Source organism: Centroberyx gerrardi, chromosome 15, assembly GCF_048128805.1.
Source record: "Centroberyx gerrardi isolate f3 chromosome 15, fCenGer3.hap1.cur.20231027, whole genome shotgun sequence".
NCBI classification, from domain to species: domain Eukaryota; kingdom Metazoa; phylum Chordata; class Actinopteri; order Beryciformes; family Berycidae; genus Centroberyx; species Centroberyx gerrardi.
In genome coordinates, this window is record NC_136011.1 from 13,151,476 (window position 1) to 13,169,328 (window position 17,853).

The 17,853-nt window shown below is 38.0% G+C and overlaps 1 protein-coding gene across 1 annotated transcript in view; it reads left to right on the plus strand.

Annotated features, from left to right (window-relative positions):
• The window catches only part of khdrbs2 (KH domain containing, RNA binding, signal transduction associated 2), a 58,218-nt gene extending 46,626 nt beyond the window's left edge, over positions 1 to 11,592 (plus strand). The window contains exons 7-9 of the mRNA XM_071913650.1: positions 9,193 to 9,275; positions 9,933 to 9,991; positions 11,498 to 11,592. Of these exons, the coding sequence (XP_071769751.1) occupies positions 9,193 to 9,275; positions 9,933 to 9,991; positions 11,498 to 11,592 (237 nt within the window). The remainder of the gene's footprint in view (positions 1 to 9,192; positions 9,276 to 9,932; positions 9,992 to 11,497) is intronic.
• The last annotated feature ends 6,261 nt before the right edge of the window (positions 11,593 to 17,853 follow it).

Consider the following 17,853-nt stretch of genomic DNA (forward strand, 5'->3'; position numbering starts at 1 on the left):
CTCAGAGCTTTCCTGCTAAGCAAAGCCCCCGTGTGTGCTGGCAATTGCAGATTGGCCTGTCTGCATGGGGAAATGCACAAGCACAGTCTCATTACCAAACCAAATTGAGTTCTGATGTAGAGCCTGTGTATTTCTGAGGAGTGAAAAAGCTTGCCATTTTTTCTCTTTGTAATTGGAGGTTGGAAAGGAAGGTGGGAGCGCAGAGACTAGGGGATTATGGAATGATGAGTTTGTCCTGAACATTTTCTTCCCGCAAATCTCACTTTGCTATTTTTTTTTTGTTCGACTACATTACTCAATTTTCTTTTGAGGGGAGGCCAGAATGTAGCAAGACCTCTCCATACAAGGGTCCGGGCTTTTCTCAAGTGTACCAGATGCTGCAGTTTTTCTTCTTGTTGTTCTTTCAGTCCGGCGCAACACAGTCATACATCAGCAGTACTGAACGCATATCTGTTTCTACATCCTGTGTTTGTCTTTGGGAAGATATATAATGTGCATGCCTATCATATAACAGGGATTTCTCCAGAGACTGTTTTGATTGATGGACTCTGTCTAGTTGTCAGTCTGTCTCATAAAAGTGATACTGTGAGAATGTCCATAATTGGACCTAATCTCCACCTAATGGTATCGATTCAAAACTTCAATGGAAAGCATACTGTGACCATATGAAAAGAGAGAGGAGGTTGGTGGTCATATGTCATTGTTTTCTTTATAATTTATGAATAGAACATTTTCTCTTTATCTTTCCCCTATAAATCTCACCTTGCTGTATCCTTTACACCAGCGCTCAATTTTCTTTGAGAGTGTTCCTCCCAGAGCGTAGCAGCAGGACTCTGTATACAACAGCTCAAGTTATTTTTTTTTACCATTGAGGTGTACAGGATGATGCAATACCCCACTTGTCCTTCATCCACTGAAACTATGGGCAACACATAATCTGGTGGAAAACAAACTTTAGGTTTAGGTTTTGAAAAAATGAAACCCACTGAAGGCCTACAATTAATTGCCTTTGATTATTTTCATCAATACTCTATTTGGGCTTTACCAGATTTTGCACTGACAATATTGAATAGGTCTAATTGGAATCTAAGATTGAGAGAAAAGGGTATTATGTTTGCCAGAACAAAAAAACGAGGCTATTTTTAGTCTATGAGTGAAATAAAATCTCCTCAAATTAAATTATCCTTATTATTTCCGCCTACATACTGGTAACTGATATTTATCCAGATGCCTGTAGGTTTTCTCTATTATTTTTTCTTTTAATATTTTTTAGGAAGTGCAGTTACCGTTCCAATTATACTGTAATACCTATTATTATTTTTAGATATGGGTTGTTTTATTACATTGACAAACACTGACGGTGACTAATTTTCTGCCACCCACTACCTATTCATGGACAGCACATACGCATGTAGTTGTGCATGCAGCCCATTCATTGTGCATGGTGAGTGAATGACGTGCTATTGTTTTCTCCTCAATTTGGGGTGTACTTCGCCCACAAACAGCTCCTGTGTTTATGCCGTGGAGCAGGCTCATCACATAACAGGCATTTCTCCAGAGACTGTAGTGATTAATGGAGTCTGTCATGTTGTCAGTCTCATAAAGCTAATACAGTGACAGTGACCATTACTGTAAAAAGGATAGCATTGATTCAAAACTGCAGTGGATTGCAGTGCATGCAGTATCTCACCATGGGGGCTGTTCACACTGCATAAGGTTACGTATCACTGCCATGGATTGAACTACATGTTTGTACAAGTGCAGGTTAGTGTCAGTGTGCTGGTTTAGCCCCTCTACTCTCTGGGCTGATAGACACGATTTTGTAACAGATTCTTCAAATATTTTGCTGTTGTCATGTGTAAACCTTGTAACTCCAATCTTGGTGATTTTCAAGTTTTAACTTAAAGGACTACACTGACTTTTTGGGAAATTGGCTCTTGGTTAATTATGTTTTACATGTGATATGTATATGATAGGAGTGCCTCCAAAATCATGTCTTGTGAGATATTTTTGTCCTGTGCACATAGCATACAGTACATTATGAATAGGCAACTAGCATTGTCTAATGTAAGAAGAAAGACCTGTTGGTATTGTTTTTTTCTGCCAATGCTGTCATCACATAAACGGTAAGATGACCAATGGGCCAGTTGCCCAAAACACTCTGTGTGGCCCTTAAAGGTGAAGTATCCCATTCTCCTTTAAGGGTTGAGAACATTCTACCACCCGGGGTCTTAGAAACCCTTTCAAAACACACTGGAAAACTCAAAAATACATGGTGGTCAAGCTGAAAACAAAGCTGTTCTTATTTTTTGAAAATAACTTCCGAACAGATTCACGTAACACCATCTCACTTTGTGTGCCTTTCTGCAGACAAGAGGCAAACCCTCCATTATTGGTCCAATCAAACAACATGGGGGCACTGGAGCGCTCATTTCCAGTTTAGACATAACCGCCCTGCTAATCTTTCCAAAACTTGGTCCAGTGGTTCAAGGGCAGCTGTAATGGCCACTGAACAGATATAGAGCTGATTGGCCATGTGGTGTTGTGATAATCAGCTAAAATGCTAAAAAGTGGCTAGAATTTGAACGGGCAGATCTCATGTCCCATTTCAGGTCCAGTCATGAAAATGTGTGCATCTCCTAATGTGAAACAAGTTGGTAATGTGGCATGGAAGAAATTATTAACTTTTGGTGAAAATCTGACATGCGGAACTGATATCTTGACAATTGCATAGCGTTGGTGGAGGTATGCGCTCTGCTGAGTGCCATCTAGTTTGTCATATTTATTACATCAAGAAATTGAGCAATCAATCATCCATCCACATCAAGTTGCAGAATGAATCTCACATCTGGACCATAATGTGAAAATGCCTGCGAAAGCAAGAGCTGTAATCCAGTCAGAAGAGGCCTGTTTACTCCATACAGCAATCAGCCTCTCAGCTACGTGTCACGCGTAAAACCGCCTTAGCTGCTCTAAAGTCAATAAATCTTTTGTTTAAAATTAATAATGATTAAATCACATAAATAATTAAATGTTATTCTTCTGCCATGCAATATAGTTCTAGTACCAGTATTGGTCCACTGCACCGCTCTTCAAACTATGTATGTTTTGACGCATTTATAAAAAATAAATTTTGTGTAGAAAAGCTCATTCATATCGGAGTAATCAGCCTTGTTTTCCCACATAAAGCAGAGTTGGCATATGTATGGCACTGTGTAAGGTTGTTTGACAATATTTTGAGTTGTGTGCATATTGCTGGCATATTCCTTGTGAAGCCTCAGTACGCTCTGCTTACTTGAAGGTCTGACAGCAGCAGAAGAAAGGCCATATTTCAGTCTGCTCTTTATGATTTATAATTATGATAACGATGATTTTGTAACTTTAGATAATCTAAAGAAGCTTGAATGAATGAATGAAAGAATGTTACTAATCCCCTAGAAAGATGAGAAACAAGATATTTCAGTTTAAGTTCTTCCATCAGAAAATTGTAAAGGGAAAGCAGAGGGAGTTTAAAGGCTGATTGATGACTTCTTATATAGACTGGGACCCTGGCCTACAGCTTAACGTCTGTGATATTTTGGCCAAGATCAAATCTTATCTTTTTTTTATTAACAGCCAAAGCGGATGATAAAAGTTTGGAAACTGAGAATGATATAGAAACTCTGTCCCTGACAGCACACCATGAATTGTACAAATTGCTAGCATAAAAATGAAATGCATTGCTTGGTTTTAAACCTGAGCCCTGCAACCATACGGAGGCTGTGCGGGGAATGCCATAATGTGATTAAACACAGAGCTTTGGGAGGCTTTGAAGAAAAAAAAGTCTAATCTATCTACAGTGGAAAAAGCAAAAGGACACCCTTTTGAAATGGAGAAAATTCCCCCCGTCTCATCTATTTCATGGACATAAAAGATGCGTGAGATTCTAAAAGTTCTGTACATTTCATGAGCGGGAGCACAGTTTCTCAGGCCACCTTTAAGGACGGCATGCACATCTGCAGTAATTGCTTCATAACAATAGGTTCAGATACACTGCTGAGTTCACATTTGTTAGATTAATTATGGAAATTCTCCATGCAGAACTCTCCTGTTTATTAAAACAGATGTATGACACACACTTCAAGTAGATTGTTTAATAGAAGGAGGACTCGGCTGGAATGCATAATAGCCTCATTGTATCACAAGGGACTTCAGACCGCCTGTGTGGAAACAGTAAGAAAGCAGACAGATGCAGTTACATCTAATGCTTAACTACAAGCCCAGTAGTACAGCCTCATTTGGTGCAGATAACACCAGAACACTGAGGAATACTAATCTCATTTATTGGAACCAGGTTTCTGTTCATTTTGTTCTTCTGCCTCCCTTTAGCCAACATGACAAACTTTATATTGTTTGATTACATTACATATTGATTACACTCTTGAAAGCAATTAGGATTCAATCCCAACACATTTGATCTGATTTTGGTTTTTATAACCGTGAAACAAATTTTATCCAAGTGAATATTCAAATATTCAGTAAGTTGTACCATATGGACAATTTAAGAACATAACCTACAACAACAAATGCATGTTGATTAAATTTGTAACAGCAGAAAAAGGCTATTCAGCTGCTGAAGAGGGTGAAAACAAAGACAAAGACTAAGACAAAGGACTGCAAATCTAATTTTCCTCCCATTCTGTTGTGAGGATAGGTATTCAGAGGCCGGTCCCTATGAAGATCAGTCACTGTCAGGGGACGTACAGGTTGTCAATTGATAATGAAGCACAGTGCTAAGGGCCTTTAGGTTCTTGCTGTCCTAATTACACTGAGCTAGGACTCTCCACCCTTGTGTTAACACTTGATTTATTTCCTCGGCCTTGTTCAAAAGCACCAGTGTTAATTGTTTTTACAGATGAGTGTCAAACTATAAGAATCAAGCCTCATTAACTGGGGGCGCAGACTATTTATACACAGTACCTTGTAAAATCCGGTATGGTAAATATTACAGTATTTTTAGCGATGTGATAGCGACACCGCTGGCTTTGCATAGTACAAAGGCTTCTTAATATTCACACTTTGAATTTAAAAATAATTTTATACATATCCAGATTGTTTGATCTGTGAGTAAGAACCATTTCATAAGGGATGCTCATATAAAAAAGGCACCTGATCACTTTTACACTTTAAGTGTATCCATGCACTATTTACATAGAACTATACTCAAAACAAAAGAGTGACACTGCAGCCGACTGGTTCTAGCTGACAGCACTGACAGCTTAAATACTATGACCATAATTTAAAACCTTCACTTAAAGAGGAAAAAAAAATACTACTACTACTAATATTATTTTGAGTTTCAGATATGAGTGATGTCACAGGGAAATACCCACACACATCTTTTTCATGTTAACTGACGCTCAATAAAAAAGATGAAAATTAAAAATAAGCATGACTCAAAACTGCAATCAGGGAGTCTGTTGGAAAGGTATGTGTTTAGATACTAAGTCATTTTATATGACTAAAACAATAGAATTCAAATCAAAACAAAGTATTACAACCAAATATATGACTCTGTTAGGAAACACAGTAACGGTGATAACTTTATTAATACCTTCTGATTAACAATCAAATATCCCATCTCTCCAGTACAACTAGCAGCGATGAAGCTCATGAGTGAATTTTTCATATGGGGTAATTAGCTGTTACACCCAAAGTAAGCTCAAAATATTAGTGAGGTTTAATGGTGAAATTCCCCTCTAACAGAATATACCATAAAGTACTCTTCATTCTTGCAATTCATTATCATAACCTTGAAAGGAGGTTTATTTTCATAATACATAATACTGACTTAATCCAGTGATTGCGTTACAGTTATGGGGCAATGTGGAGCATTTTGTCATATGGGAATGCTAACAGAATGGTCAATTAGTGAGATATGTAGCTCTCTGACACTCTCTTTGTGGGGAAAGTCTCCTATAAGAAAGGGAATAGTATTGGATCCCCTGAACAACTTAATCCCTGATATAATCCCTAACTTAAATTTCGTCAAATTTATGTTCACACAAATAGAGCCACACAGGAATCAAAGCTGTTTGAGTCTGCATTAGCCAACAGAACGAGAGTCTAGTGTGTAAAAATGCCTTAAATGTGGTTTCTTTTGGGTTGCTGCACTTCATGTCCCACACTGATGTGTCTGCTTCTGTCACGAAGCAATCCCAAAACCAGCAACACCTAATGGAGGATGATATTACTCTATTATTACAAGCAGATATGAGGGAATAATGTGCTACTGAGACCATGTCTAGCATTAATCATCTTCAGAGGAGCGTTCAACATGTTCCAGAGACGGTTCGCCTCTTGTTAACGGCGCACAACTCTGACTCTGTATGACGATGGGTGCTCGAAGAGGCTGTATTTTGTTGATTTAACATGTATTTCATCACTTAAAGGAACTGAATACTTTTCTGTATCATAGCAGAGTTTGATTTGAAATAGCAGGCCTGGCAAGGATTAGATGAGATTAGATCGTGGTGACAGAAATAAACACTTAAAGGCATACTGTGCTGGATTTCCCCCACGCCACATGTTGTTTTGCCTCTGTGTGTTCATTCAAATTGTCGCCGCCTCCCTGCAAACTCCCACCACCAGGCCTCCGCAGGGATCAGTGGGGTGAAACAGCAACAGAGACTTTCTCATGCCATATGGGCTTGCAGAGAACGTTACCCAACATAATGTGTACGCTACACTGTTTTGAGGTAGCGACACCTACAACAGTTATGCTACGTTCAAGACCACTGGGAACTGGGAAACTTCCTACTTCCAAATAGGAAAAATCCATTTCAACCGCCCTCCAACTTGTAATTCCTATAGTCGGAAACTTGGGACTCTTCACTGAGCTCCGAGTTTCCCAACATGTAGCTCTGTGACGTCCATAAACGTAAATCCAAATTATGGTGTTCATAGTGAATGTTAAGAGACAAAAATAGCAGTGTTTTAAGCTTAAAACAGACTTTCAAGTTTCTGTTTGAGCATGGCATAATCAAACATATATAAGGCTAGATGATTAAAAAATAAAATAAAATGAACACTCACCTTATATCCTTTTGTTCCTCTTCATGTGCTTTTGCAAGAGATGTATAACAGCTATTCCAAAGCTTTTGCTGCTCTGAAAGCAGCCAAACAAATGCAACTTTCTTTCGGGTGTCCATATTGTTCCCACCTCAACCACTTCCATGCTCTGAGGTGGGAAGTAGGAAATTCCAAGTGGGAAGTTTCCCAGTTCTCAGTTGTCTTGAATGCAGCACGGGACAGCCCCCACACAGAAAAAGGTTACCGCCTAGAAACCCCGAACACAGCAAACAGAGGCAGAGGAGGGAGAAGGGCGGAGACTCGCCAGTCACTGGTATTTTTATAGATTGCCAGTCCAGCAAAGTGGTGATAGAGTGGTCATTAAAAAAAAATGTAAAAGTAAAATCCTGCATAGCATGCCTTTAAAACTCCACCAAATCACTTCACATCCAACAACAAATATACATATAATATATATAATATAAGGCTGGTGTTTTTTAATGCATTTCTTACCGTCAACAAATCCTATGAAAATAACAAAATCTGCAATGAATTTGTTTTGCTAACAAATCTCGTCCATGTAGCCGCTGCCCAATGAAGCCATGTCCCAGCAGCCATAGAACTCCACTGTATTAAAAAAACAATTAAAAACACGTCAAAGAGCCATGCCGTTGCTCTGGGCAGCATATTTCATCATCACGATGCACCGGGCCAGCCGACTTTTTCCTCAAACAACTTAATAAGCCGTCTGTAAACACATTTGCGATCTCAGGAAAGTAGTTCCGTAGCACTGAAAATAGTCCCCGGCGTAATGAAGAATTTGTTCCCATTTGAATTTGATTTGGTAATAACTACAACAGCCTGACTTTTCGTGGTAACAGCGATTTTTAAAATTGAAACTATGTCTTTGTGAGCTGTATTTCAAGGTTTTTAGCTTACAGTTGGAGCCAATGACTTCCGGGTTGACGGCTAAAAACGGTACATGGGAAAGTAACGGGAGTAGAGCAAACGCATTGTTGATTTTGTTATTTTAATAGGATTTGTTGACGATAACAAATGTATTTAAAAACACCAGCCGTATCCTCTAAGATCTTATTCAGGTTAAGCTATTAACATGAAACTTTGGTACCCTGCGATTGAGTGTCCCTGTTCTCATGAATAAACCAACGAACAGAATATTCCACCTGTGCTGACCCGCTGCAGAACGCTCCGCCAGCAAAAAAAAAAAATATGAAAAGGGGCGACCAGCAGCAACATCCTCCCTCTTTGAGTGGATTATTTCTAATGGGGGGAAAAAATAATGATCCTGTTATTAATCTGTGCAATGTTTTTATTGACATTGAATGGTACCTATAACCCTGTGCAGGTTTGTGTGGATGACAAAAACAAAGAGTGAAACGAGTGAGATGATCTTAACCGGGTTTCACATAATCAGAGCATGAGCTTACACAGGTGATTCTAACCAAGTTATGACATTTACATGCATTGATACAAAACCAGGTTACTTGAGTACTGAATTCTCTGTACCTGTAAACACAGCCACTGACTGGATTAGCAGACTGTAAAATACTGTTAGTCTCTGAGGCTCAACACAGAGCTTTGCTACAGGGAGACATTTCATTACAGACCTTAATAAGAAAAAAATAATATTCTGACACCTTATTATCACAATACACTGTACCATGCATACCTGATGCTGCAAAATCTCCCTCATGTTGGTGTTGTCCTTATCCCGCATAAATACATTATGTATTTAGGAAGTTTACTGTATACTGCTTGCCATTCAGCCATTTTATTGTTATTGAACATTCGTTACTTGCTCACAGTTTGTGCTTGTGCTTGTTTCCTCAGTAGCTGCTTATCAATAGTTGAAATCTATATTTGAGTTGGATCAAAGCCAAAGGCTCGGAAGATGTCAATTAGGCTCCACTAGTAAGACATGTTCCCCCCAGACCTTAATCAATACTCTCCGTTTGACATGAATTTGTGTTGTTCACGTTCCCTCTCCCATTATGGGCATGTAATAATGAACTTTGCCTGTGGAACGAAGTATTGATTGTTTTTTAATCAACACTAAACAATTAGACTGGATAGAGATGGGGAGAGAAGTCAACTTCACACTGTCAACTTTGTTGCTTGCAGGGCTACGATGACGGATACGATGAAGAATACGATGACGAGAGTTATGATGCCTATGAGGATAACTACAGCAATCAGTCAAAGAGGTGAGATTTAGATACATAAATGCATGTTTGCTCCCTTAAAAAGGCATTCTGCTGACAAGACAAACGCTGGGGACAAACAAATTGCTTTTTGAGTCACTTAGTTTCGGTCTATCCAAGATAATGCTGATTTTCCTTCTGACCAACATTATTTACAATATAGCTTGTAAGTGGTCCAATGAATAATCTTAGTCTTAAAGGTGTTACACCAGTAATTCTTGCCGTTCTGTTCATACATCACACACTGCATTATGCTAATTAGGAGACGTTCATAGCTGCACTTACACCATTGTGTTTAATCACAACAGTAATGTTGCATTTTAATATTAATCTACCAGCCATTCATAACAATAAAAAGGATTTTACTTTTTGAGATAGTCATGGATTCCACTCTCAAGGCTGCTTGTATCGCTTTGAGTTGTTAGCATTTGTTAGCAATTCTAGTTTCTCTCAAAATTGCCTTTAGGTCTCTCAGTTAATCTAGCTGCCTTGCTTAGCGATCAATAGGTTTCTAAAAACCCTGAATTTACCCTTTGCATGTTTTAGTTATTAAATATTTTTTGCCCCAATATTTCAATACATTTCCATATTAAAAAAAAAAATGAATGCGGCTCCTTGTCCATAATTTTGACTCTGATGTTTCCCATGTGTCTGTTTTAGCATTTCAGAATATTACGAATATGGACATGGAACCAGTGATGAAGCCTACAACAACTATGGTGAGGACAGTTTACTTTTGTATTTTTATGAGCTTATACTTACAATGTTGTAGCTCCAAATTGCCCCAAATTCTCTCTCTACCACATTTATCTCACTCTCCACTGTATACTGTCAAAAGTGCAATTAAAAATATTCTTTGTGAAGGTTCGACATCAAATTGCCACAGTATCTAGTGCCATCAGTATGTGTATTTTTGGGACTCGCTTATTTCCCGGCATTATCTGCAACCAATTCAGTGTGAAAGAATGACTCCTCCACTAAAGTGTGTCACATTGCTATCCTTGTACCTTTTTCTAATTGAATATTTTTTCGTATATAACACAACAGTAATTTGCCTCTATTATTTAATGTAATTAGTTGAATTCATGGACACATTTGAGGATTTTGAGAACCTTTTGAAAACATCCTTGGGCTTTATTTGAATGGGACAGCCCTTGATATGACAGTCGTGACAAAACGTCTTGGCCAAACAATACCGGCTGCTCCTGCACCAATATTCATAGAAAAGATAATGTTTCACAGCAAAGAGATAAAGGAAAAGCCTTGTGGTTCCAGCCCACTTGTAATCATCCTCATCCAGGGAGCCGCTCCTGCATGCATCACCCCTCCTACCTTTCTGGGTAACTACAAGCTGGATTTGTACAGCAAATGTGCCAGTTGAAGCTCAGAGGGCTAACCGATGCCCATTGTTAAGGTGGAGTGTTTTGCCATTTGGATATATGCCCTCATAGGCTTAGATCGTATTCCAGAAAAGCTGTTACTGTCGGCTGAGTTGCCTCTGCTGTGCACATACAGTAATGCCGCTCTCAGTTGAAAACCTTGTATCTCCAAAATGCCAACTTTCCAGGAACTGAAAAACAGCCTTGCTCCTAAATCAACGACCATGCATTTGTGATTTTTTTTAAATGGTTTGATAAGTCAAGGAGTCTGAGAATTTTCTCAATCCACAGAGGAACATGTAATGCTTTAATTCAAGTAAAAACATGTTAATCACCAAAAGTGGAGTTACAAGGTTTTCACATGACAACAGCGATAAGCTGGTTGCCACAACGGGTTTGCAGGATCATTCATTTTCAGCACAATGAATTGTGCATCGGGGTGTTGAGGTCAGACCAAACCAAAACCAAGGGGGCAATGATTTGATTTTCTGCTCCATAAACACTTTCTTATTTGGAGGCTGAGCAATGTGCCATGCAGCAGAGCCGGCCATCTTTATGTAATTTGGCTCTTAAAAAGGAGCAACTGACAGCCAGATCTCAGCGTTGGCCCAACAGAGGGCAAAGAGCTTATGAAATTAATTTTCTGTGGAGAGAGCAGGAAGCCCCTGTAGTACCTATGATAGAATTTGCTCTCTTGATTTTGCCTGTCCTTGGTTAGATGGATTATGGCTCAAAAGAGAGGAAAGTATACCTGTGCTCAGGTTTGACTGGAACTGTTTCATCAAGCATACAGGCTGCTTAGCTGTTGATGCAACTTTCTACAATGTATTTTAACTATTCTTGCAGAGGAAGAGTGGGCAACTAGCCGCCCAAGTCTGAAAGCCCCAGCATTGCGGCTGACAAGAGGGGGCTACAGAGAACATCCCTATGGTAGATATTGAAGGTGCTCCAAATCTTTGACCTCCAACTTGAAACCAATTAAGACGTTTTATTTCCTCATAAAATGTTGTAACAGCCTTTACTTTGTTCATCCGTCTCCCTCAGAACTTTTTATCAAGAACCCCATAAAGCACATAAATCCACGTAATCCAACATTGTTGCAGGACTCCGATTTTTTTTTTTTTTTATAAGATTGACTCATTTTTAGAACAATACACAGAGGAAATGAAAAGAGACACTTAAACAGTCATCCATGCACAGGGAAGTTGAAAGGGCCTTGGCTGTTTTAATGCCCTCCCACCCCAAAAATGTTAGTCAGTTCAGATTTTTGACATTAAACTTTTGGGGCAACCTGGATGATAGAAACTCATGCAGACCATTTTTCAGTAATATTTCCATTTGTTTCCATTTATTGCCTTTAATGCAGTGGTCATCAAGCTTTATCAGCCAACTCCTATATGGAAATGTGTGCGCTCTCTCCCCCTTTGTCTTTGTTCCCCTGCAGTTCCTTGATGAGCCCTCTAAGGGGCGCACTCCATAGTTTGACAAACAACTTTTATGAATTCCTTTGGCAATTGGCATTTTTAAGGCCATTTGTAAGGTACTTATATGTTCATTATTTTCTTTGTGCATTATCCTTATTTATTTTCACAGCTTGACCACATTTGACATGTCAGCATTGCATAAAAGTAACAAATATATTTATTTATTTATTTATTTCGCCCAGTAAAATAAATCAAGGGCGATGATCTGGTCATTTTGTCCCTTGAAGCTTCTGCAGACCAGTGTTGCGCTCGTTACTCATAAAAGTAATAGATGAATATGTTAATGGTATAATTTATTCATTATTTACTCATTTCAAAACTTGTTGCATCATTTGTTTATCTTTTGTTTTTGCAGAAAATATGCATTAATGAGTAACCACACAACACTGCTGTAGATTTAACACAAATGCCCCAATGAAATCCATTAAAGGCAAACCATAAGTTATAAAACTGGTCTGTATGACTTTCCATTACTGCATCACATGAATCAAGTATTTAAAGGGTAATTTCGGTATTTTTCAACCTGGACCCTATTTTCCCATCTTTTTGTGTCTAAGTGACTAAAGGGGACAACAATTTTTGAAATTGCAATGTAATCCGACGGGGCAAATCACACCGTCAATGTACGTTCACTAAAAGTGCTTGTTTTTGCCACTGACAGGCTCAGATTGTTATTATAAGTGTCTGACAACATTATGGAAAGGACCCTACAGAGAAATGAAACGTTTTTCTTTACCTTTCGCTTGATCCGGTCTGTGTGTAACCAAGTCTCGCTCAAGTCTCGCGAGAGTTGAGTTGTTGCAGGAAGTTACACACAGACCGGATCAAGCGAAAGGTAAAGAAAAACGTTTAATTTCTCTGTAGGGTCCTTTCCATAATGTTGTTGCAGTCTGTTTCGCGGCTGCTGGCTGAAGCGATCTCGCTCAATACTGGACCAATTTCAAAAATTGTTGTCCCCTTTAGTCACTTAGACACAAAAAGATGGGAAAATAGGGTCCAGGTTGAAAAATACCAAAGTTACCCTTTAATGTTCAGAAATCTGAACTAACGCTCCAAGACATGGAGTTTTCCCACAACTTGATTGCTATTTGACACTCTGATGACATTCCGGTAAAAACTGAGTTGATGCCACAGATTAAAGTTCGCTAAGGTTATAATGTCATTTTAAATATTCTAAGATGTTAGATCGTGATCGTGCAAAACAAAGTTTTATGTTGGGGTCGAAAGCAATCAGCAATGTACAGTGTGTAATTTATAATGCGTGCTTTGTTCTGTGTTTAATCTGTATTTGTACATAAAGCATTTAATAAAAACAACATACAGCACAGCTCCATGTGTAAGCCTCTCTAAATAGGTGGCCATAAACTGGAAATGGAGGTATAAACTGGTATTTTTCTGCAATTTGTTACAAAGCTGACATACTTTGGTAAAGACCAAGGCATTTGAGTTACATGTTTCCAGCACTTAACGCCTGCATGGTTTCAGGTGACAGTTAAATCGTTTCATAAAGAAAACCCACCAACCTATCCAAAATGAACCATTTGTTAGATCATTTATATTACTGCTAAATCGTCCTTGAATTTTGGATAACTTTCAACTATAATGGAAAGCAACTGTTTAGAGACTAATAAATTGCTTTTCTTAATCTATTCTCTTAAGTTTTACATCATTAAACAGATATTCCGATTGACTTGTTTGCACTAGCATGACTCTGAGAATGATATGGAGTTAAAAGAGGTAAGAAGTCCCCATATACTATCATAATAATGCCTTAAATACGTTCAATCTTTGAATCATAACGGGCAGTATGTGGATACTGGTATTCACACTCTGATCGTATGTTACTGCTGAGTGAGAAACAACGCACTCAGTTTGCAGTTTCTTTTATCTGCAGCTCACCAGTGTCTCTGCTAATCTCTTTTGTTCATTTCTGTGATTCAACCTGAGAAAGCTGTATATGTTCTGTAATTGTCCGTGCTTTAAATACCAAGGCTGAAGTCCATTTAGCGATTTGAATTCTCTTTTGTGATTAGTACACCTGAAGGCTGGCTCTCATTAAGAGTGTAGATCACGGGACTGAAAGGAAGACTAAACACTAAGCAGGTAACCCTAATAATAATTCTAATTTGACAATCACAAATGCTAACTTACACTTAAAAAAGTAAACCTCTCCTTTTTAACCCCAAATAAATGCCCTCCTGTCGATTTAAAATCCCTTAGCATTTCTAACTAGATGCTCCAAAAAGATTTCAGCTAAATTGTGATAAATGACATAATAAAGTTCAATAAAACACACTTAAACCATGTTCGGCGAACTAAACATCACATCAGTGATATAAATAGAAACCCAAAATTTTCCTCTGATATTTAGAACATCGTGAATTGGTTTACTTTTTTCACAGTAATGAAATGTAATGACTATCCCGTGCCACACTGCATGCAGTCTGTAATTCAATTTGTACTTATTTATAATTCATGCTGCACAAGATTGGCCCGTTGTTAATCCCACTGTGTTTCTCCTTACAGATGTAGCACATACTATAGTGTGATCTGGTCAGTTCACAGAGGAGTGTAACAGGTGAGTGGATATGTTCCTCATGAATGTATTGACATTGAGACTGGGTCTGTAAAATATGTCTTGTGTGCATTTTGTCTGTAAAATAAAATCACTTGTTGTTAGTTAAAAATCAGCAGTGGTTAGTAGTCATTTAACTTTATGTGGTACAATTTCTTTTTTTTGGCACAAACACCTAAATAAGACAGTTAACAGACAATTAACAGGTTTAGCTCAGCTGGCCTGCCTGACTGGCTCGTTGTTCCAACCAGTTAACAGTGAATTCAAATGCTCCTTTCAGCTGCTTACTAATAGTGTTAAAGAGATTGAGACCTATGTGAATAGCCAGAGGGAGTAAGTATGTGTTTTTTTAACGCTAACTTGCTGCTTACAAAGGAACTTGTCCATCTGTCTGTCCTGTTTAAGAGTCAGATTTTGTTGAGGCTCATTGTGTGCAAGGACTTCGATTCAAATGTAATTTCCATTGCCCTACACATTGAAATGACCAATAAAGCTAATTTACATTAACTACAAGTATTACAGTGCCCAGTTTTTATAGCGTTGACACTTCACTGAAAACACACAATGGAGCATAAACATGTAATTAAAATAATGCTAAAAAAAACACCTCATCCCTTGACACAATGGACACAAAGGCTTACTAAAACAGCAAGGTAATTAGAAATAATGAATCACCCGCTTAGTAGAACAGCACAGTAGTTACTATACATGAAGTTGGCTTGCAGATAAAGTCTGTGTTTGTGCAATGTTGTTGGCTAGAATTTAAAGATTAATTATACACATGGATAGTAGTCTGTAGGGAATAGTTATCACTGCAGGAACTGAATCTTTGAAGTGCAATGAACATTTGGCTAGTTAAGTCAAAATTTGCACCAGTGTCTTACAGCAAAGTCTACTGTAATGTATCTACTGTACAGGACCATTTTTAAGACTGTTGAGCACACAAGGGACATATACTATTACTATCTATACATTCCTCAGTACTAGTATAATAGATAATAGATAATGTTCATCCATTGTCATCTTGATTTTTTGGTTGTTGTTTTGTTGTTTGTTTTCAGGTGAGATGTTTTTATCATAATAGCATTCATTATATAATAATAATAATAATAATAATAAACAATAAAATAATTAAAGCACCTTATTAAACACCTTTTGTCTTTAGTCTTTAGTTTTTAGTTTTATGTTGTTTTCAATTTTTATTTAAATTTCAGTTTAGTTTTAGTTATTTGTGGGTTTGGAAGTTTTAGTTTTTAAAATGTTTAGTTTTAGCTTAGTTTTCTTAGTTTTAGCATCACTTAGGCAGAAATGACAAAACTGACCTCATATTAGATATATGTTTTGGAGAATTTCCGAATTTTCTTTCATCAAATATATTCTAAATCATATTCTATACACAAGTAGCAGCGTGGCTGTCACAATGACGGATAACTTACGAATGAAAAATGAAGTCTCTACAGTGTGTTTTAGATGCAGTTTCAAAACGTTGGGAAATATTTCAATCAGCTTCAGTTGGAAGTGAAGTTGTGAGGGTCGATGACACTAAGGATGGGCCAGAAAGCTTGATAAAGCTGGTAAGATTAATGCCATCCTCAGTTTTGTCATTTTGAAAGACGCAGCAGGGGTGGTAACTTCTCCGTCTGAGACATTATCTGTATAGAAAACACACAGCAGCATCAAAGGAAGACTTGAACCACTTAAGGAAAATTCCCCCTTGGAGGCTTTTACACTGTTAGATACTGTAATTTATGATGTTCAGTGCATTCCAGGAGTTATTTTCTGATGAAGTGTTGTAATTTACTTTCTTGCTGCACCCACTTTCCCTCAGCCGGCCTCGTCTACTTCAATTTCAGTTAGTGATTTCCTGCGTTTCCCAGAATGCCGTTCAACAAACCCCAGAGAACGTGCCTGACCTTGTTGCTTTCAGCTGTGGGCTATACATCTAGGAGGAGAGAACAATAAATATAATGTAGAAGAGCAAGAGAGAGATCTTTTTCAGTGGAGAAAAAATGAGAGTTGTCTTGCTGCATTGCATTCTGGTCTATTGAGGCTACTGTTGGAGAAATTGGTCTTTCTGCCTTTTCCATGATGGTGCAAAATGGCATCTCTAGAGAGAAGCCCTTGCTCTTTGATTCTGAGGGACTGACACCAAAGCCTGAGGTTTATTGTTGATGTGATAGCTGAAAATGTATTTGCTATCAAACTGCATTGTAGCTGTGCTGGAAATATCTCTTTTGTAACAGTGTTAAAGTGTTTTAGGGTGGATTCTTCCTTCCTGGAATAAGCTGTGATTTTCCAAGAAAACATAAATCATTTGTTACATATGCACAGTATGTCAGGATTTTTCATAAAATTGATGTCTTTCACTGTAGCATGGCAAATTAATTGATTTTCAGCAGAAAAAGCACTTTAAGTATGCATCACTATTAATGGCCGTGACTGCAAGGCATATTTGTGTGGGATAAAAATAGGCAAGACAACTTTCAGACTTGAAGTAATTACTTTTGAAACAATTCGATTAACTCAAATATTCTCCTATCAGTTTTCATCATAATAAAATGAGTATAGCTACACACTCTAGGACTTTTATTTTCTTGGTGCAGCAGGGTTTAGTTAATATTTCATTCCATGATAAGAAACATGTAATCAAGAACAAAGAGAGTCCCCGTCAGTCACATAACACAGGTGAAGTAAGTTAATTGAAAAAATGGAATTTGGCAGTTTGTTAGACAAAATAATCAAATTTTCCAATAGTGAGAAATATAATTTTAATTGATGAAAAAGTTCAAGAGGGAAGTTCAGTTTTCAGCTGAACCAACATAGTTTGAATGAAATAACTTCAGTCAGAACTGCATGTAAACTGAGATGTAAACGTTTCCAATTGTTCCCACCTCTCTTTTTGATCTGTCATCATGAGGCGCACAATGATGGGCCAGCTTCCTGAACAGCAGATTGCCTGTCACAAACTTCAGTTGAAGGTGACATTTGTTTTGCATTAATGTGCTGCATTTTATATTGAAAATCACATTTGTAATGGTAAATAAGTTGTAGATTCAATCACTGCTGTTGCCGTGCTGTACATTTTCTCCAGCTTCTGCCTCACCTCCTTCATTCTTCTATAGCTGAAACATACAGGCCTAGTC